The sequence below is a fragment of the Punica granatum genome, chromosome 5 (assembly GCF_007655135.1).
Source record: "Punica granatum isolate Tunisia-2019 chromosome 5, ASM765513v2, whole genome shotgun sequence".
Taxonomy (NCBI): domain Eukaryota; kingdom Viridiplantae; phylum Streptophyta; class Magnoliopsida; order Myrtales; family Lythraceae; genus Punica; species Punica granatum.
This window is the reverse complement of record NC_045131.1, coordinates 4,518,089-4,538,918: the sequence shown is the minus strand read 5'-3', so window position 1 is coordinate 4,538,918 and position 20,830 is coordinate 4,518,089. Positions and strand designations below refer to the sequence as shown.

The window sequence follows — 20,830 nt, the reverse complement described above, 5'->3', positions numbered from 1 at the left end:
ATGGAGTCCATACCATGACCGACTCTTCCTAACTTAGCAAGTGATTGCAAATCCAGCAGGGAGTGGAATTACCACCAGGGAAGCCTCTGTACTTGAATGAGGAACACTGTGCTGCTCTTAGTTGTATGGCGAGGAACTGTTTTTTTTTTTGTGTAAATTCTATCGTCTTGTATATAATCTGCATGGTGTAATCTTTGGTTAAGGTCTTTTTCGTCGGTAGCTAATGATTTTTTTCTTCCCTCAATTAGTCATCGACTTAGGAGAATATACCTCCACATAGCAGGTGGCTTCTCATGGATCCGATTGAAGCTCGTAGGTCCTCTGCCAGACAACTCTCGGCGCCTTTGTGCTGTAGGCTGGCCACTCAATATCTTTAACAGAGGTCAGCAATGCTAGTGTTCTGCTCATTTTTCTTATTGACAAATGGAGAAAGCATTCGGTCTTGCAGAGTCGAGTTGTGGACTGGAATGACATTTAGCGATGATAATCGTCTTCTGCAGATCGTGAAACATCGAAAATTAGACATCCCATGCTCTCGTCTTGGCTTTCAAGCAGGATTGTAATGGTAAGCCTTCTTAATGTAGTTGACTGAAGTTTTATCCTCAGGTTCTTATTTCAAATCTCATACGATAGACGTGGCTCGGCAGACGAATAAATCCGACACAATCTCTCGTGTTTCAGGCAAAATGTGGTGTGCTGTCGTGCGCGATGTGCTCGAGACTTGTTCCTCAGGAATTTCTATGCTTCAATTTATGTTTAAAGCAATGCGTACGGTACTTGCCTTGAAATGTGACGAGAAGATAGTCCGAGTCCTGCAGGAAGCATCAGCTAATTTAATCTGATGTAATTTGTCCTGATGTACGGGCGGCATTCTATAGACGTTTTCTCACCCCCCCAATTAAGAGAATGATGTTTGTGCTGATAGAACTACACGAGAGCGTTCTTAAAGTATTAGAGATGAAATGTTCAAATAATCCGGATACAAGAATATACTGGAAATTTAAAATGTGTGTATTTCTTAGAGAGTATTTAGGTATAAATAAAAAGTACAAAGGCTTCGGGCAACAAATCAACATTACATAACCATCGAGCACGCTCAAAGTCCATTCGATAGAAGTCAGTAATCCCAGCACGTATGCGACACAAACAAGTACAGACATGACACGATAAAAATGGACAGACATCACCTAATACAGTTTGAGGTATTCTGTCTTCAATAAAAAGCAGTAAATTACAGTAGGTAATGAGGATTTCTCGTAATAAAGAAGTCCAGCAACTGTATCCAAGACTAAGCATGCATCAATGCGGGCACGGCTGCGGCCAAAAACAAGAAGAATCACTGTTTGTCTCTCTTGATTTGAGCGGGAACAGGCCTGCCAAACATGTCCCTCATGACATGAGCAGAAACAGGCCCTGAGAGTGAGAAGCAAAACGAGTTCGAGTTAATAAGCTTAGAAATATAACGATTTGCAGTTTATCTATGAATAGGAGGGAAAAGTGGCATCAAGTAGACGCCCTTCAGACTCTATGCAATGTATAAGAACAGAAGTTCAAGCCGATCTGGCGAGAAATGATTACAATTCTAAGAGGAACAAATACCCATTATGCAAAATAATCAGTGAAGAACCTGGGAGTTGAAGAAAGCATGAATGGCAAAAAGTGGCGGAGAGGGCGAACTGTCAGTTATGTCTCAAGGCTGCAATTTCTATTTTTGATATTTTTGTTTTAATGTTCAGTTGCTTTAGTTGAATCAGTCATAGCACTAGGCCATGTATTTAGGAAGCAGTTAAGTTGTTGCTAAGTTAGTGGGAAAAGAAAGCTGAGGTTGTTCAGCTCATTTGTTTTTATATAATGCAGTTAATCAATGAAAGTATATCCTATTCTTCTTCCTCAAAAATAGAATTGTTTTTTTTTCTCTGCGTTCTCTCTACTCTGCTTCTTCTTTTTCAGCTGTTTTTCAGTAAAAGAGAACAACAGTGGTATCAGAGCTTTACTTCTTGAGGGACCTGTGAGTGAGTGAAACGAGAGACCCAAAAACACCGAGTGAACCCAAGGGATACACGTGAGAATTTGAGTGAGATGGAATCAGGATCAAGCACCATGTCTGCTCTTGCTCCTCCTGTGTTTGATGGAGAAAATTACCATGCTTGGGCTGTTCGAATGCAAGCCTACATGGAGGGGTGTGACTTTTGGGAAGCAGTCGAGCAAGACTACGAAGTGGCTCCACTTCCCAATAACCCAACCATCAATCAGATTAAGATTCACAAAGAGAGAGTTACCAGGAAGGCAAAGGCAAAAGCTTGCCTGTATGTTGCTGTTTCACCAGCTATTTTCACAAGGATCATGGTTCTTGGTTCAGCTAAGGAGATCTGGGACTTTCTAGAGGTTGAATACAGGGGAAATGAGAGGATCAAGGGTATGAAGGTGCTGAATTTAATCAGGGAGTTTGAGAGAATGCAGATGAAGGAGTCTGAGTCCATCAAAGGGTACTCAAACAAGCTTATCGAGATAGCAAATCAGGTAAGGATCCTTGGCACTGATTTATCTGACAGTAGATTAGTGCAAAAGATTCTTGTCTCTGTGCCTGAAAGATATGAGGCAACTATTGCTTCTCTCGAGAACTCTAAAGATCTCTCCCAACTGAAAGTAATGGAGCTGATAAGTGCACTTGAAGCACAAGAGCAGAGGAGGCTAATGAGGCAAGAAGGGAGCTGTGAGGGAGCCTTGAAGGCCAAATGGCAGCAGAATGAGTGGGGAAAATATAAGAAAGGAAAGGGAAAGAAGAATGGAGGCAGTAGTGGTTCAGAAGCTGCTGCAAAGGACAGTGGTGCAGGGAATACGAGCAAGATCTCTGCTTGTAAGCACTGTGGGAAACATAATCATCCACACATCAAGTGTTGGAGAAGACCAGATGTGAAGTGCAGGAAGTGTAATTTAATGGGACACATAGAAAGGTTCTGCAGAGAAGGAAAGCAACAACAACAAAGTGGAGCTCATGCTGCAGCTCAACAAGAAGAAGATCAGTTGTTTGTAGCTTCATGTTTCTCATCAGCAACCTTATCAGACAGTTGGTTGGTCGACAATGGCTGTACTAATCATATGACTAATGATGAAGGGCTCTTTAGGGATCTTGACAAATCATTAAAGTCCAAAGTGAGGATTGGGAATGGAGAATTTCTGGAAGTAAGAGGCAAAGGGACAGTAGCTATAGAGAGTTGTGCAGGAGTTAAGCTGATATCAGAGGTGCTATTTGTGCCTCACATTGATCAAAACTTGTTGAGTGTAGGGCAGCTGTTAGAAAAGGGATTCAAGGTGTTTTTTGAAGAGGGCAAATGCTTGATTCTCGACTCAAAAGGTCAAGAATTGTTCAAAATAAAGATGAAAAAGAAGAGCTTCTCGCTGAATCCATTAGAAGAAGAGCAAGTGGCATTCAAGTGTCAGGTTAGTGAGATTGATTTATGGCATAAGAGAATGGGGCATTTCCACGACAAAGGACTGCAATACATGCAGAAGAATGACATGGCAATGGGATTACCAAGACAGGAGGAGCTGAGATCAACATGCACAGCTTGCTTAACAGGCAAGCAGACCAGGTTACCTTTCAGAAACTCAACCTGGAGGGCTACTAAAAAGTTGCAGCTCATTCACACTGATTTGTGTGGACCTCAATCAGCTCCATCATTGAATGGTAGCAGGTATTTCATCATTTTCATTGATGATTTCACTAGAATGTGTTGGATTTATTTCTTGAAGCAAAAGACTGAAGTTGCTGAAGTGTTTTTCAAGTTTAAGACTTGGGTGGAGAATCAAAGTAGCTGTAAGATACAGGTCATTAGATCTGATAATGGGACTGAATACACCTCTCAAAGGTTCAATAATTTCTGTGAGGAAGCTGGGATAGAGCATCAGCTCACTGCTCCATATTCACCGCAGCAAAATGGAGTAAGTGAGAGGAAAAATAGAACCATTATGGAGATGACGAGGTGTATGCTACATGAGAAGTCTCTACCAAAGGAGTTCTGGGCTGAAGCAGCAAATACTGCTGTGTTCTTGCTAAATAGACTGCCTACGAGAGTATTGGAGAAAAAGACACCATTTGAAGCTTGGTTTGATAGGAAGCCAAATCTGAAGAATTTGAAAGTATTTGGCTGCCTATGTTTTTCTCATGTTCCACAAGTCAAGAGGAACAAGCTGGAAGAGAAGAGTGAGTAGGGAATCTTTGTAGGCTACAACTTGATATCTAAGGCCTATAGAATATATCATCCACATACGAAGAAGATTGTTATCAGCAGGGATGTTCAATTTTTAGAAGATGAGAAGTGGGACTGGACAGAAAAGGAGGGGACCAGAGAAGAACAGGTTCTACTTGACCCTACTGAGCTGGTGGATGATGTTCCAATTAGAGGTACGAGATCTTTGACTAATATATACCAGAGGTGCAATGTGGCTGTTCCAGAACCTGCAGGATTTGAGGAAGCTAAGAATGATGAAAAATGGATAGAAGCCATGAAAGAAGAATTGGCCGTGATTGAGAAGAATCAGACTTGGGAGCTGGTTGAGAAGCCTACTAATAGAAGAGTAATTGGAGTCAAGTGGGTCTTTAGGACAAAGCTCAATCCTGATGGCTCGATAAATAAGCACAAAGCTAGATTGGTGGTGAAGGGATATGCTCAGGTATGGGGAATTGATTTTTCAGAAACATTTGCACTTGTCGCTAGATTAGATACAATTAGAATGCTGCTAGCCATTTCAGCCCAGCAGAATTGGAAGGTATTTCAACTAGATGTAAAATCAGCATTTTTGAATGGAGTGTTGGAAGAAGAAATTTATGTTGAACAACCAGAAGGCTTCATTATTCCAGACCAAGAAGATAAGGTTTATCTGCTGAAGAAGGCTCTTTATGGACTGAAGCAAGCCCCTAGAGCATGGTACAGTAAGATAGATGATTATCTACTGACCTTAGGCTTCATCAAGAGTCCAAGTGAAGCCACCCTCTATGTGAAGAAATCTGAAACTGAACTGGTTATAGTCTCTCTTTATGTTGATGATATGTTGGTGACGGGAAGTAATACTGCTCTAATTGAAGCATTCAAGAGAGACATGATGGATCAGTTTGAAATGACTGATCTTGGTGAGATGCATTATTTTCTGAGCATGGAGATCAAGCAGGGACAGAATGAGGTGTTCTTATGCCAGAAGAAATATGTAAAGGAGGTTCTAAAGAGGTTCAATATGGAGGAATGCAAGAGTGTGAGCACTCCAATGAACCAGAAGGAGAAACTTCAGAAGATGGATGGAGGAGACCCTGCAGATGGGAAGCAGTACAGGAGCTTAGTTGGATGTTTGATGTATATCACCTCTTCTAGACCAGACATAATGTACTCAGTAAGTGTTTTATCCAGGTTTCTTAATTGTGCCAGTGAAACTCATATGATTGCTGCAAAAAGAGTATTGAGATACCTGAAGGGAACACTTGCATTTGGGATCAAGTTCAGCAGAGTTGAGAAGTTTGAGCTGTTCGGTTATTCTGATAGTGATTGGGGTGGCTCATTAGATGACATGAAGAGCACATCTGGTTACTGCTTTATGTTTGGGTCAGCATGTTTCTCTTGGTGCTCAAGGAAGCAAGAATTGGTTGCCCAATCGACTGCTGAAGCTGAGTTCATTGCAGCTACATCAGCAGTGAATCAAGCAGTGTGGCTAAGGAAACTGATGGAAGATTTGCATTTAAAGCAAGAGGGAAGCACAGGAGTGTTTGTAGACAATCAAGCTGCCTTAGCCATCTCATTGAACCCAGTGTTTCATGGAAGAACCAAACATTTCAAGATCAAGTATTATGTTCTTAGAGAAATGCAGCAGACAGGTGAAGTAAAGCTGCTGTATTGCAGCTCAGAAGACCAAATTGCAGATATATTTACTAAGTCCCTTAGTGCTGGTCGTTTTAAAACATTAAGGGACAAGTTGGGTGTTTGCAGCTCTTGATCCAGGAGGAGTTTGTCAGTTATGTCTCAAGGCTGCAATTTCTACTTTTGATATTTTTGTTTTAATGTTCAGTTGCTTTAGTTGAATCAGTCATAGCACTAGGCCATGTATTTAGGAAGCAGTTAAGTTGTTGCTAAGTTAGTGAGAAAAGAAAGCTGAGGTTGTTCAGCTCATTTGTTTTTATATAATGCAGTTAATCAATGAAAGTATATCCTATTCTTCTTCCTCAAAAATAGAACTGTTTTTTTTTTCTCTGCGTTCTCTCTACTCTGCTGCTTCTTTTTCAGCTGTTTTTCAGTAAAAGAGAACAACACGAACCATGCATACCTTCCGGGTCTCTAACATTCCTAAAATCAACTAGGACCTTCGGAATATGAGCAATCTTGTGCCAGTCTCGCCCGTTCGGTTGACATCTTCTACCCAACTCATTGTCAGAAACAATTATCAGAGTTCTGAGGGTGGACAGGCCTCGGACTCCATCAGGTAGGGTCAATAGGCCATTACACCCACCAATTCCGAGTACTTCCAGATGTGAGAACTTACGGAGCCACTCGGGCAATCCCTTTAGTTGCTGACATTGCAAGATACCTAGATGCTGTAAGGTGCTAGCAGCTCCTTGGAACCATTCCGGTGAGGTTAGCATTCTCGGCAACCCAAAAATGATCAATGTCTGTAGCCTGTAGGCACGAGGGGAAGATCTCTTCCTCCGCCATGTACAGATCAAGCTTTTTGCAGCTAAAAAGTTGTAGAACCTCCAGGGAGGTCTGAAACTTTAAACTATCCGTGGGAATGGATGACAGATTCGTGCAATTACGGATGTTCAAGTATTCAAGAGCAGTGAGGCCTTCCATATTCATCCCTTCGAACAAAGATTCTAGATTATGGCATTCCACTATTTCTAGACGTCTTAACCTCAAGCGATCTAGTCCCGTATTCTTTAGGCTCTTCTGCTTCGTGGTTATTGACAACATCCGCAGGCTGATTAGCTTCCACATATCTCTTGGCAGTTCTTCAAGGCTCCGACATCCATGAGGCCCTAACACTTCCAGGCTCTGCAGGTTGCAAACTGATTGCGGTAATGTCTTGATTTTGAGATTGTCACTTATGTCTAGATACCTCAAATGCTTTAAGGTGTTGATGGAACTGGGCAAGACCTCGAAAATGGACTTCCGCAAGTCTAGTTGTCGCAGGTACTTACAATTAGAGATACATGCTTCCAGAACCTCCCCTGAAATCCATAATACGCTTGAATGGGAAAGAAGTGTTTCCAAGCTCGTTTGCTGGTTCAAGAATGGTGGCACATGTGCCAGTGGGTTGTTTGAGCCACTGTCAAAGAAGGATACGTGCCGCAGTCTCTGTGAAATGCTTGGAGTTTGAGAATGTACCCATGAAAACTCGTTCTTACTGACAGACACAGCTAGGTCGTGCACAAGATCATGCATTTTAAACAAGAAATTTCCTTTGTAGTCCTCGGGTTCTTGAAAGAATGATCTTGCAACCAACTCTTTTATGTATTGATCACATACCTTCTCGGGCTTTAGGTTACGATTTGAAGTTGTAAGAAGTCCAGCTACATTCCAATAAAGACCTAAAGTTCTTTTAAGAAATATATAATCCTTCGGAAAAAGTGAGCAGAAGGCAAAGCATCTCTTCAGATGAGGTGGCAGATGATCGTAACTCAGTTTGATTATCGATAAGATATTGTCTTCATTCTGCAGCGTTGTTAATATATTCTCATTTCTGAGGGATCCCCAGCAACTTACCTCAGTATTAGAGAGCAATCCTCCCAGAGCTTTAACCACGAGTGGCACACCGCCGCATTTGACACGATTTGGCACGCTATAATTTGGAGCTCAGCATTTGTTACACTAATGGGCCCATCCTCGAATGATTTCTTGAATAAGGACATACAGTTGCTAGGTGAGAGCCCTCTTAACTTGTGCTCATAACATGTGCCCCCCGTGGATGCAGCCTTCGAGCTACGCGATGTCACGATTATGCTGCTACCTTTAGCACCACCTATGAGAAGATCTCTCAACTCATTCCATCGGAGACGGTTTTCGTTCCACACATAATCTAACACGAGTACGAACTTCTTATCTTTTATGATTTGTTGCAGGTTCGCCTGCAACTGCTCGACTCCCATAAGATGTATGCTCTGAATGGCTGTTGACTGGGCAAGCGTAACGTTCTCTTGAGCAGCCGGCACGAGAATCTTTTGCAGGATCTGCTTTAGATAGAACTTTTCCGATATGTAAACCCACATTCTCAATTGAAAGTGATGTTTTATCCTATCATCATTGTACACCAACTTGGCCAGTGTGGTCTTCCCCATCCCTCCAATTCCGACGTGTTGGATGTTGTCTCAGAGCTGCTGTGTCTTTATTAAACGTCTGTAGTTTCTCTGTTTGCTAAGCAGTTTTATTAATTTGCAGTTAGGTCCTTAAGTTGCAGTTACCCTGCTTATAGGGACTTTGTAGCTATTTAAGGATTGTTAGACGGGTGCAGGAGCAGTTACTTAGCAGTTGTTTTGTGTCTATATATGTAGGAAAGGGTTAATGATGTATTGTGTGGTGACAGTTAATGAAGTTCCTTTTCTTTCTCTCTCAGTTTCATCCTTTGTTCTTCTCTCCCTCTGTTCAGTTTTTGAACTGCAGATTCTGCAGATTCTTTGTGCTGCAGACATGTGTGTGTGAGTGATTGAAAGAAACACTAAGAGAGTGGGAATTTGAAAGAATTAACAGTGGTATTAGAGCTTCCTTGATCTTAAGGGACCTGTGTGGGTGAGAGACTTGTGAGGTTGATTAAGTGTTTTGACTGCATCCATTGAAGTTCAAGGCAAGATGGAGGCAGGTTCGAGTGGATTCTCTGCCATGGCACCACCTGTGTTCGATGGGGAGAATTATCAAGCATGGGCTGTGAAGATGACGGCTTTTATGGAAGGTTGTGATTTGTGGGAAGCAGTGGAAGAAGACTACGAGGTGGCTCCCCTTCCTAACAATCCAACCATGGCTCAGATCAAGCTGCACAGGGAGAAGAAGACTAGGAAGGCAAAGGCAAAATCGTGTCTTTATGCTGCTGTGTCACCCACCATCTTCACCAGAATCATGAGGCTTGAGTCAGCAAAAGCTATTTGGGATTACTTGAAGGAAGAATATGAAGGAGATGAGAAGATTAGAGGTATAAAAGTGTTAAATTTGTTGAGAGAATTTGAAAGGATTCAGATGGAAGAGAGAGAGACTGTGAAAGAGTTTGCTGATAGGCTTGTGGAGATTGCTAACAAGATTAGAGTGCTGGGAACTGATATGAAGGATGATAGGCTAGTGCAAAAGATTCTGGTTTCTGTACCAGAAAGGTTCGAGGCAACTATTGCTTCATTAGAGAACACTAAGGAACTTTCAGATATCAAACTTGCTAAAGTTCTTAGTGCTTTGCAGGCTCAAGAGCAGAGAAGTATGATGAGAAGAAAAGGAATTACTGAAGTAGGAATGGTTGAAGGAGCTTTGCAAGCCAAAATGCAACAAAGTTCTGGTGGAAAAGGAAAGAACTTGAAAGAATATGACAATGCTTATGAGATTGTTGCAACGGAAAGATCGAGCAACAGCAGAAGGGGAAAGCACCGTCCATGTCAGCACTGTGGTGGAAGGAACCATCCACACTATAAGTGTTGGAGAAGGCTTGATGTGAAATGCAAAAAGTGTCATCAGTTTGGGCATGTTGAAGTCATTTGCAAGGAGAAAGAGTCTCAGCAGCAAGGAGAGGCACAACCTGCAGTTGAAGAAGAGGTAGAAAAACTCTTTGTTGCTTCTGGTTTTACCTCATTTGTTTCAAAAGGTTGTTGGCTTGTTGATAGTGGTTGTACTAACAACATGACAAGTGATGAGAAGCTCTTTAGGGAGCTTGATAGATTAGTAACAACAAGAGTAAGAATTGGGAATGGAGAGTACTTGGCAGTGAAGGGTAAAGGAACTGTCCAAATAGAGAGTTGTGTTGGTACAAAATTGATATATGAGGTTTTGTATGTTCCTAAGATTGCCCAAAGTTTGTTGAGCGTTTGTCAGCTTGTAGAGAAAGGATACAAGGTGATGTTTGAGGAGAAAAAGTGTTTGATTTTTGATTCAAAGTGTCGGAAGTTATTTGAGATTCCAATGAAGAATAAATTTTTTTCTTTGGATCCGCTGAAGATGAAGTCTAAGGTGGATGATGATCAGTCTGTTAAAGGGATTATACCACTTGCAGATAAGCAACAAAGCTGCAATATTGCAGATGCAGTTACATTTTTAGAAGTTGCAGGAGAAGAAGAAGGCAAAGCTGATAAAAGAGTGATGGTTGCAATAAAGGAGGAGTTGGCTATTTTAGAGCCCAAGACAAAGTTTGATCTTGATGGCTCACTAGAGGTTTTTCAAGTGCCAAAGCAGGAGAAGAGAGTTTATGAATTAAAGGATACTCCTAGAGCTTGGTACAGCAAGATGGATGAACATCTATTGAATTTAGGCTTTGGAAGAGGCATGAGTAAGTCAACATTTCAAGTTGTAAGGAAAGCTGGTGCATACCAACTTGCACATAAGGTCAAATGTTTCATGCAGAAGATCAGAGTTTGTAACAGCACCTGATCCGAGGAGGAGTATGTTGGATGTTGTCTCAGAGCTGCTGTGTCTTTATTAAACGTCTGTAGTTTCTCTGTTTGCTAAGCAGTTTTATTAATTTGCAGTTAGGTCCTTAAGTTGCAGTTACCCTGCTTATAGGGACTTTGTAGCTATTTAAGGATTGTTAGACGTGTGCAGGAGCAGTTACTTAGCAGTTGTTTTGTGTCTATATATGTAGGAAAGGGTCAATGATGTATTGTGTGGTGACAGTTAATGAAGTTCTTTTTCTTTCTCTCTCAGTTTCATCCTTTGTTCTTCTCTCCCTCTGTTCAGTTTTTGAACTGCAGATTCTGCAGATTCTTTGTGCTGCAGACATGTGTGTGTGAGTGATTGAAGAATTAACACGACGATCGAAACAATGAAGGGATTTTTATCAGAATCAGGGCATAGTAGACGCTGGACAATCCCATCCTTGTCACTGTCTCGTCCAATGACTCCAGAGGCATTCACAAGGGAATGGGTTTCTCGCCATATGCTACGAGAAACACTATGGCTAGAAGGTGATTTTTTATTAAGATTAAATGCATCTTTCTCTGCTGTTATATCATCCAATCTCTTCCTGATCTCCTTAATCTTGCGACCGATCTTAATTCGGAGGGCAAGTAGATTGGAGCAGGAAAAGAAACGGCGTACTTTTCCAGAGAATTTTCCAAGGCCTATTACCTTCTTCCGTAGTGCTTCCCACACAAACTCATCCACAACATTCTCAGAATCGTGTAGAACATCTCTGAGTTTGTCTAGCCAGACATGCAGCCTGTTGTTATGGGACTCCTGCTGTTCGGCATCTGCAATGACTGCCTCAATGGAGACGAAAGTACTTCGCAGTTTACAGAGATCATCTTTAACACTCCAGATCAAGGAAACGTCCTCGAAGAAAGAGGACGACAACTTATCCACTAACAACTGTACTGTATGTAGGAGTAGTGATTCCGTCATGTTGCAGCTGCTGGAGTCAATCACACGACGATGACAGTGAATAATATCCACAGGGAAGAATTTGTCCTTGATCTTTATGTTAGCCTCCAAGTAGTCAGCTGCCAAGGTAAATGTCCACCAAGAAATATATACATCAAACGAACATATCAAAACTATATTGACTAGTCTTTAGTAGCAGCAGTGATGCTGAAAATGATGCTGCTGACATGATTATGGGATATTTGATGAATATGAGGATTTAGTCGTTTTTCTCCTGGCCTGCCAGAATGAAACCAGGACTTATAGAATTAATCATATTAAATACTAAATCATTACGTACTGTACTAGAAACCCGATCCTTGTTCACCATCAGAACGCACTGCGTCCGTACTTGTTAGTAGTGATTGAGCCCATGTCCAACCAAAGATTAAGCTATCGGTACCCGACCCTTTTATGAATCCAGAATCATTTGTCTAGAATCTCATGGGATCCTTAAAAAGTGGGCTAAAGCATCAGGTTGCCGATGTAGTTGTATGAGCCTTTCGCACTAGGGTTTCGAATCCAGCCCGATCCATTTATGACTCGGTATTGTTTTTATTACTCAAATTCCAATATTCAAATTGAAGATATTATGCAATAGATAAAATCCCAATAACATAGAATAGCTTGACCAGCATGCTTCTACGCAATAGCAAAATGATAAGACAGCAAATAGTTTTATAGGGCGAATTAAAAAGAGGAAAAAGAATAAAACTGATAACAAGGAACCACATGAGCAAGTAAGTTGCAAGTGCCTTAGCTCCAACTGGCCTGTGCCCTTTTAATTAAGGTGGATCAAACTAGTGTGCGGCTCTAATTAATTACAAGTCAGGAAACTCTTATCACTGCATCCAGTTCAACAGGTTCGATACAAACACGAGATGACGGGACGATCAGCTTGCATATAGAAGGAGGATGAGGAGGACCAATAGTTAATTGAGAAAGGAAGAGATGAGAAGCAACAGCATGATCATATTCGTGTAACTAAATTGAATGTAATATAACACTGACTTTGACTTGTCCTAAGCGCGTCGGACTAGAAATGTCAACGGGTCAATACCTTCTTGAATATAACAAATATCTTTGAGGTTCAGTAAGTCAATGCAACTAATATAAACGCTCGAACATATTTATACATAAATATATTTTCAAACAATGATTGATACCAAAAACAATTCCGCTCACTGCCTTTAGCACTACGGTGATACTTCGTCCTTTTCACACAGACCCAGACATATATTCTAGATTTACTGCCGATAGCGGTCCATTAATACCAGTTTCGCTGAGTGGTAACAGCCCAGACATTAAATTGCCAGATATGCTATTGGCTCCGTCTAGACAATATATAGTATCGCGATACCCAATAACGTGCTAGGCAAATGAGTCTTAAAAACATAATTAATCCGATAATTCCATTTCCATTGTCAATCATCCAAACACTGCCCATATTCAAAACCATTTCATAATTTCAAATAACTTTTTTTTTTCAATAATCATAAATCAATAATTCCTTTCTTAAACAAATTTAAGATACTCAAATGAATGCCATAAAGCGTACTTAATCGTAAATCGATAGTTCATGAGGCGTACTTAAACTCAAATAAAATATTTATATAGATATTTATTTCAATAACATAGCAGTTCACATAATTTTCATGTCATGCATAGATATTTCATTTTGTTATTTCGCAAACAATAGAAATGAGTTTGGGTTACTTACCTCTACTATCCCCGAATTATCAGCTCATAGATGAAGATCCGGATCAAGAGATAAACCTATAATCGAAGAATAACGTCACTACTAATCATGGTTGTTAGAATCTCGATTCAAATCGTAGAATCTTACGATTCTACGATTCAAGGGGTGGTTACCGATTCCGATTCCATGGCATGAATCGGGAAGGTAGAATTGTGACTGAATCGCGATTCGAATCGCAGAATCGTAGAATCATACCGATTCTACGATTCTAGTTTCAACCCAAAGTCATATGCCCTCTCTCTCTCCCCCCTCATCTCTCTCATTGTGCAACAGTATTGCTCATCGGTTCTCTTATTTTATGAAAAGTTTGAAACTTGTCTCCTGACTGTAAGTGATAAGTACTCGGAAAGTTTCTGGAACTGCTTCGAATTGAGTTCCGGCCAATTCCTGATTGTCGTATGGTTTGAGATGATTTAGGCTGAAATTTTTTCCACTTTTTTAGGTGCAAAGATGATTCCAAAAAGGAATATACCAAGAAGAAGTTAGGGAGAAAAAACAACTTCGTCTATAAGATCCGTGACCATGATACTATATCAATTTTCATTTGAGGTTTATCACCGAAAAAAAAAATTCATTTGAGATTGTTATAGTGGGAGCGCTCTCTTGTGAAGATTAAGCACCATCTGATTTTGACGAGCGAAATAGAAAGCAACAAGATTTATCATTTGATGTTTACTTCTACTATTTCTGACATGGGATTTGGTGTGTGTATATATATATATATGTTATTTTTTTAAATATAGGTAGAATCTTACGATTCACGATTCGATTCTATGATTCACGATTCCACGACCCTCGATCGATTTTAGGTAGAATCGCGATTCTGACAACCTTGCTACTAATATTCAACTTTTAATGTATCTTATAGTCCAAAAACTCCTCGAAGTCAAAAAGACTAAAGTACCCCTATTTGCCGCTAAAGGGTCATAACTTCATCTGACCAGTCTAGAATGTTCGAAAACATAATTTATCAAAATTCAGCACTTTTTAAAATCAATATTATGGTTCAAGATCCCGATTTTCGAAAATTAATATTTTCAACATATAATATCGAAACAGAATTAATCGATACCAATACAAGCATTTCCAACACGAGAATTCTTTTATAATTTCCTGGAAATAAAAGCAGAAAACTTAAGTGTATGTTTTAGCTCTCATGAGGCCTTAAAACCCGACAATTTCATTTATTTCCAAAAATACCTTAAATATTTATATTTTCAGTAAAATCCCATAAAATAGGAAATTCAAATATGAATTCATGCTTGCAAAAATCATTGAAATCAGACATCAGGAAGCTTTAGAGCCTCCCGAAGTTGCTGTGTCACTAGAACGGGCAGCCCGAGCTGTCTGTCAGGCTAATTTTGGAAGAGTGCTTCTATGTCCACAAAACTCGGATTACTAAGAGCTTTTTCTCTCGAGCCAAAACTAGAACGTTACTGAGAGCTAATGCCATCTCAAATATTTTCTTTGGAAATTTTCCAATTGGTCCTTTAAAGCTTCTTCCTTTCAAATTGGTCCTTCCATATTTAACTTTTACTCATACGTTTTTGGGTTATTACAAATATGAACTTTTCAAGATCTCATTCGCATGCATATGCTGTGGTGTTGTCAGGATACAAATAATGAATGCACTCAGAAGCCTCTCTACTTGAATGAGGAACATTACGCTACGCCGCTCTTAATTATACAGTGCAACAAGTTTTAAAACTCTCTTTTCTCTGATTTCATATAATCTGCACGTCACAATCTGCAGCTCAATTTTTATGTCGATTCTGTTCTCTCTTTTCCTCGACTAATCATTGATTAATTAGATGATACCTCCAAATATCAGGTGCCTTCTCATGGATTAGACCGAAGCTCAAAGGTTCTCCGTCAGACAACTCTCCGAGTCTTTCTGCTGTAGCCTGTAGGCCGGCCCCTCGATCTCTTTTAACAGATGTCAGCATTGGTAGTCTTCTGCTCGTTTTCTTTGTACATTCTCTCGCCAAGTCCAGCTCCAATGTGATCTCCCCTTTTTTTTTCTTTTTTTTTTCTTTTTTAATGTAAATCTTTTTTCTATTGCTCTTGGCAGTTTGCACTGGATTAGACGCTTTACGTGTTAAGTCTGATTCCTCATTCGTAGTTTTCTGATCCCACTCTGTGCACGGGATCTGCAGATTTTCAAGTAGCATACTCCTGATCTGACAGTTAATTGTTTTACCGAACTAAAAGAATGATGTTCATGTTGATGGGAGCTAACATTTCATACCAAAAGAATCGTCTTTACACATATGAAGTATTAGATGCACTGCCAGAATCTGGAGAAAAATACATTGGCTGGGGGTGGTGTTATCTTTAATATTAATACGAACCTTGAGAATGATTTTGTCTATAACAACCAGATATGTTGAATATTGAACGACTCAAGGTCCGTATGTGAGACAAATCGATCTTTCAAGCATCTACAAGTCAGTTATCCAAGCACTGACATAAGAACAATAAAAGACAAGGACCAATGACACCATGCATGGATGCAAAGTTCACGATCCAAATTAAATTGACACGAGACGATAAATATGGGCAGACTAAAACTAAGCACATCATGAGAGTTTCAAGTAATAATATCACAATTTTGATGAAGTGCTTCAATATATTTGCCGACTTAATCCAAGATCACATCACATTGCAGCCAAGATCAAGAACATTCACCGCTTGTCGCTTGTGCGAGGAGTGGAAACAAATGCACTGTACGTACCTTGCGATTTCTTCAGTGCAGTGATCTTCCAGCTCCAATCAATCAATTATCGTCCTTAGAATTTGAGTAATCCTTGTGCCAGTGTGGCCCGTTTGCTCGACATATTCCATCCAACTCATCACAATCACCGATAAGGTCAGTCGGGTTCTGTCTCCATTGCCAGCAGTGCAGGGGTCAATACGCCATTCCTTCCACCAATTGCAAGTGTTTCCAGATGTAAAAGTTTATTGAGAAACACTGGAAGCAGTTCCATCAGCTATTGACAATTATGATTAAAGATGACATACTTGCCAACATATCAATGAAAAACGCATAAATGGATGATTAAGGATGGATCTCCTCAGATCCAAAGACGAACCAAGCATTATGCAGTCTTTGATATATAGAACAAACAGTAAAATTTGGATAGCAAGCGAATCAATGTTATATAACTTCTGAATTATCTTAAGAAACAGAGAAAATAAAAAATAAAAAATAAAAAGAAAGAAACGAAGAGGTGGTATATGAATTCTCTTGATAAAAAAACCTTGCAAATGGTTTCATAGAATAATATCAAGCAACTCAAGGTCCAGATATGATACACATCAGTACTCCAAGCATTGATATAAAAACTGTAATCACACAATCCAATTACATGATCTGACGGGTACAGATAAAGTCACAAACCAAAGTGTTGACACCGAAACCTTAACGTTACACAGACAAATTATACCATCCAGTTTGTGGAAACTGTCCTAAAATAAAGCAACAAATTAAGCACCACTGGGGATGAAATTTTCAGGTAATGAAATCACCAGGGATGACAGTTGACAGTATAAGTGCTTCAGCGATACACACCAGCCATATCCAAGAACCAGTTGTCTCTTGTGAGACCAGAAGCCAATTCCTGAAAGTCTGAATGAATTTAACAAGTTAAATTAGTACACTGTTGAATGTGGGACAAGATAATAATTCATACTTCATCTATGTATAGATTAAAAAACGCGGGAGTGAATGGCCTTCTGACTCTATATAAGCTATGTTCATTCATCGATGCGGGTTGCAATTCCATTAAGGTCAAACTGGCTTATAATAGATTGGTTACACACTTAAAAAGAAGGTAAATTACACTGGTGGTCCAAAAAGTTTTATAATATCTCAGGTTGGTCCAAAAAGTTTTTTTGCTACTTGATGATACAAAATGTTTCAAAGTTGTAACATGATAGTACAAATCGTCATCTCGCCATTGACGCCGTCAAGCCGATGCTGATGGTGCAAAATCGGTTTTTGTGGGATGTTACATGATGGTGCAAAATGTTTTGAAGTTGTAACTTAATAGTACAAAATGTTTTACGTAAGTTACATGATAGTGTAAAATTTATAGTCTTGTAAAGGACGTCTTGACGGTGTCAATGGCGAGATGACGGTTTGTACTATCAAGTAGCAAAAAAAACTTTTTGGACCAACCTGATATATTATTAAAATTTTTTGGACCACCAGTGTAATTAATCCTAAAAAAATACACACCCGCTTATGCAAAATCATTAAGTTGGGAACAAGACAAGACAACATTGAATTTGAACATGTCGAGATGTACTGCATTTCGTAATTAGAGGGGCGCTGGGAGTACCTTCTACATATATTTCTGATCAGTAATTGATCTTCTTGCCATTGATTTTAATCTCTGGAATGTGAGCAATCTTGTGCCAGTCCGGCCTATTTGGTTGGCATCTTCCGCCCAGCTCATCACAAGCATCAATTTCCAGATGTTGGAGCGCGGCCAGGCTTTTCATTCCATCTGGGAGGGACGATATGTTATAGCATTCACTTATCTCAAGTCTTTTCAGGTGTGAGAGTTTTGGGAGCCAATCAGGCAAATCCTCCAGTTGCTGACAGTCGTGGATTCTTAAGCTCTGTAGGGTGTTAGCAGATCCATGGACCCATTCGGGCAAGGCTAACATAAGTGGGAAACCTGAGAACCTAAATTCACGGAGAGTGAGTGAGAAGACCGCCTCACCATCCATGGACAAACTAAGCTTCTCGCAATAACTAATACTAAGAACTTCCAGAGAATTTAGAGAATTCAATCTGTTCACAGGAATAGATGTCAGGCTTGAGCAACAGAAAATATACAAGCCTTGAAGGGCAGTGAAGGACTCGGTATCCATCCCTTCGAATAAAGATTCGAGATTGTTGCATCTATTAATCCACAGATATCTTAGAGACTTCAGGCACCCTATCCCATTGCTCTTCAAACTCTTTTGTCTCGTCGTTATAGACAGTTGTTCAAGGTTGATTAACTTCCACATATCTCTTGGCAACTCTTCGAGGCTATCACATCTTTCAAGCCATAAGATTTGTAGGCTTTGCAAGTCACAAATTGAGTTGGGGAGTCTCCTTATTCGTTCATTTCCATACAGGCTGAGAAACCTTAGATGCTTTAAGGTGTCAATGGACCTCGGCATCACCTCGAAATTGGATCCTTTAAGGTCTAGGAGGCGCAAGTACTTGCAGTTAGAGATGCATGCGTTGACAAGCTCTTTAGAAATCCCAGCTTTGTAAAACTGGAATATAAGGGTATGAAGTCTGTTTGGTTTTCTCAAGAATGGTGGCACCGCAGGTAGTGGTTCTACTTGTCTATTGGAGCTATTGACAAAGAATGATGTGTGCCGCACCGTTTGCTGAATGCTTGGAGTGTCAAAATTTGCAATTGAACACTCATTCTGGGCAACAAGTAACGCTAGATCGTGCACTATATCATGCATTCTAAAATGAAAGTCAACACCGTAGTCCTCCAAGTCTTGAAAGAATGATCTGGCCAACAGCTCTCTCATGTAGTGGTTGCACTCCTCGTCTTGGCTATCAGTATCACTTGGTGTGTCAATCAGTCCCGCTGATTTCCAAAAACTCCTCATAGTGACACTCCAAAAACTATGATCCTTTGGGAAAAGTGAGCAGAAGGCACAGCATCTCTTCAAATGAGGTGGCAAATGATCGTAACTCAATCTGATTATTGGGATGATATCATCTTCATTTTGCAGCGTGCTCAGTATATCCTTAGCTAAGATGGATCTCCAGTGTCTTACATCGGTGTTCGAATGGAGCATGCCTCCAAGAGCACTCAACACGAGCGGAACACCGCCACATTTTCCAACTATCTGGCTGACAATCTCTAGGAGCTCCGGATCTATTACTTTGGCATGCTTCTCGATTAGGGCAATACAATCGTCACGCGAAAGCCCTTCTAATTTGTGTTCATAGCTGGCTCTCACAGTGGATACAACATTCGAGTTACGTGTTGTCACGATTAAGCTGCTGCCTTTGGTGCCACCATAGAGGAGATCAGCCAACTCATTCCACTGACGACGATTTTCATTCCACACATCATCTAGTACGAGTAAAAACTTCTTGTCTTTCAAGAGACCACGCAAGTTAGCTTGCAATAGCTCCACATCCAGATCATGATTATTGCTCTGATCTGCGGTTGGACTCATGTGGCTGACAATCTTCTGCAGGATATTCTTTAGATTGAAGTCCTCTGAGACACACACCCATATTCTCTTCTCAAAGTGAACTTCTACCCTGCTGTCATTGTATACCAATTTAGCAAGGGTCGTCTTTCCGAGACCTCCAATTCCGATAATTGAAACTACGAAGGGATTCTGAGCCATGCCTGGGCACAGTAAGCGCTCGACAATCGCATCCCGATCAATGTCCCTTCCAATTACTTCAGGCAAATGCACGTGGGAATGGGTTTCCCGCCATATGCTATGAGAAACGCCATGAGAGTTGGTTTGCTGGTTCAGACTGAATGCATCCTTCCGATCAGTAATCTCATCCAGCCTCTCCTTGATCTCCTTTATTCTGTGTCCCATCTTAAAGCGGAAGGCAAGTGGATTGGAGCAGGAAAAGTAATATCGAACCTTTCCACACAAGTTACCTCGCTTAATGATCTGCTTCCGCAACACTTCGCATTGGAATTCATCCAGAGCATTCTCTAACTCATCTAAGACATCTCTGAGATCATCTAGCCAGGCACAGAGCCTATGTTCGTGGGGTTCCCTCTGCTCGGCATCTGCAATGACTGCTGAGATGGCGACGAGAGTCTTTTGCAGCTTAAGGATCTCTTCTTTGACCCCCCAAGCCGAGGAGACTTCATCCACAACAAAAGAGGCCAACTTATCCAGTAACTTTTCAGCAATGTGTGGGAGTATTGATCCAGCCATTCCCTCCGGAAGGATGAACTAAGAAAGTGCAGCTCAAAAGAGTAAAGACGATGGAGAGACTGCCTGGGTGAATTATATAACGTTGGTAAGTCTTTACAGCACTCAATTTCACCATTAGTCACTGATTAATAAGAAAGTCTCTCCAAAAGAATCAGGTTATATAGGTATGGCCGATATCAAACATTGACTCGTGAAATGAATAAGAGTCAAAAAAATAATAAGCAAACATTTGCTTGTACATTATATTATATAAAGTATATCATGAAAATAATGTTATTAGATATATGATATCTGATAAATTATATCATCATGTATATCATGAAATTGCAGAGAACATAGACATGATTACGAATCCAAACAAGCGCAGGCAGAGACGCAGTCGGCTGCAATAACAGGGCTTCATCCGCATTCATGCACAATTTAACTATGATTCCGAAATATAGCAGGATTACCGTTAGGTCCCCGTTGCTTACCTTAAAAAAGGGTCATTCCGATCTCCATAATCTCAGAACTGATTGACCGTAGATAGTACCAGGAAATTATCGAGCTG

At 40.4% G+C, this 20,830-nt stretch overlaps 3 protein-coding genes across 3 annotated transcripts; 1 reads left to right on the top strand and 2 right to left on the bottom strand.

Moving 5' to 3' along the window:
- Positions 1-6,587: 6,587 nt before the first annotated feature.
- LOC116207913 (putative disease resistance protein RGA4) lies at positions 6,588-8,317 on the bottom strand. The gene is made up of 2 exons (XM_031541033.1): positions 7,746-8,317; positions 6,588-7,308 (listed from the first exon to the last, which is right to left on the bottom strand). The coding sequence occupies exons 1-2, from the start codon at positions 8,315-8,317 to the stop codon at positions 6,588-6,590; spliced, it is 1,293 nt and encodes a 430-aa protein (XP_031396893.1).
- A 508-nt stretch (positions 8,318-8,825) lies between these two features.
- On the top strand, positions 8,826-10,595 carry LOC116207910. The gene has a single exon (XM_031541031.1). It carries the CDS (start codon positions 8,826-8,828, stop codon positions 10,593-10,595), a length of 1,770 nt encoding a protein of 589 aa, XP_031396891.1.
- A 7,108-nt stretch (positions 10,596-17,703) lies between these two features.
- LOC116207908 (putative disease resistance protein RGA1) lies at positions 17,704-20,280 on the bottom strand. Its single transcript, XM_031541022.1, has one exon. It carries the CDS (start codon positions 20,278-20,280, stop codon positions 17,704-17,706), a length of 2,577 nt encoding a protein of 858 aa, XP_031396882.1.
- Between the last annotated feature and the right edge of the window lie 550 nt (positions 20,281-20,830).

What these genes read in the sequence shown, in the direction of transcription:
- LOC116207913 (XM_031541033.1), bottom strand. Translation starts at nt 8,317, where the DNA reads ATGGGGAAGACCACACTGGCCAAGTTGGTGTACAATGATGATAGGATA. An exon ending in GATTGCTCTCTAATACTGAG is followed by an intron (nt 7,309 to 7,745) that starts GTAAGTTGCTGG and finishes CTTCTTTGACAG; the next exon opens with TGGCTCAAACAACCCACTGG.
- LOC116207910 (XM_031541031.1), top strand. Translation starts at nt 8,826, where the DNA reads ATGGAGGCAGGTTCGAGTGGATTCTCTGCCATGGCACCACCTGTGTTC.
- LOC116207908 (XM_031541022.1), bottom strand. Translation starts at nt 20,280, where the DNA reads ATGGCTGGATCAATACTCCCACACATTGCTGAAAAGTTACTGGATAAG.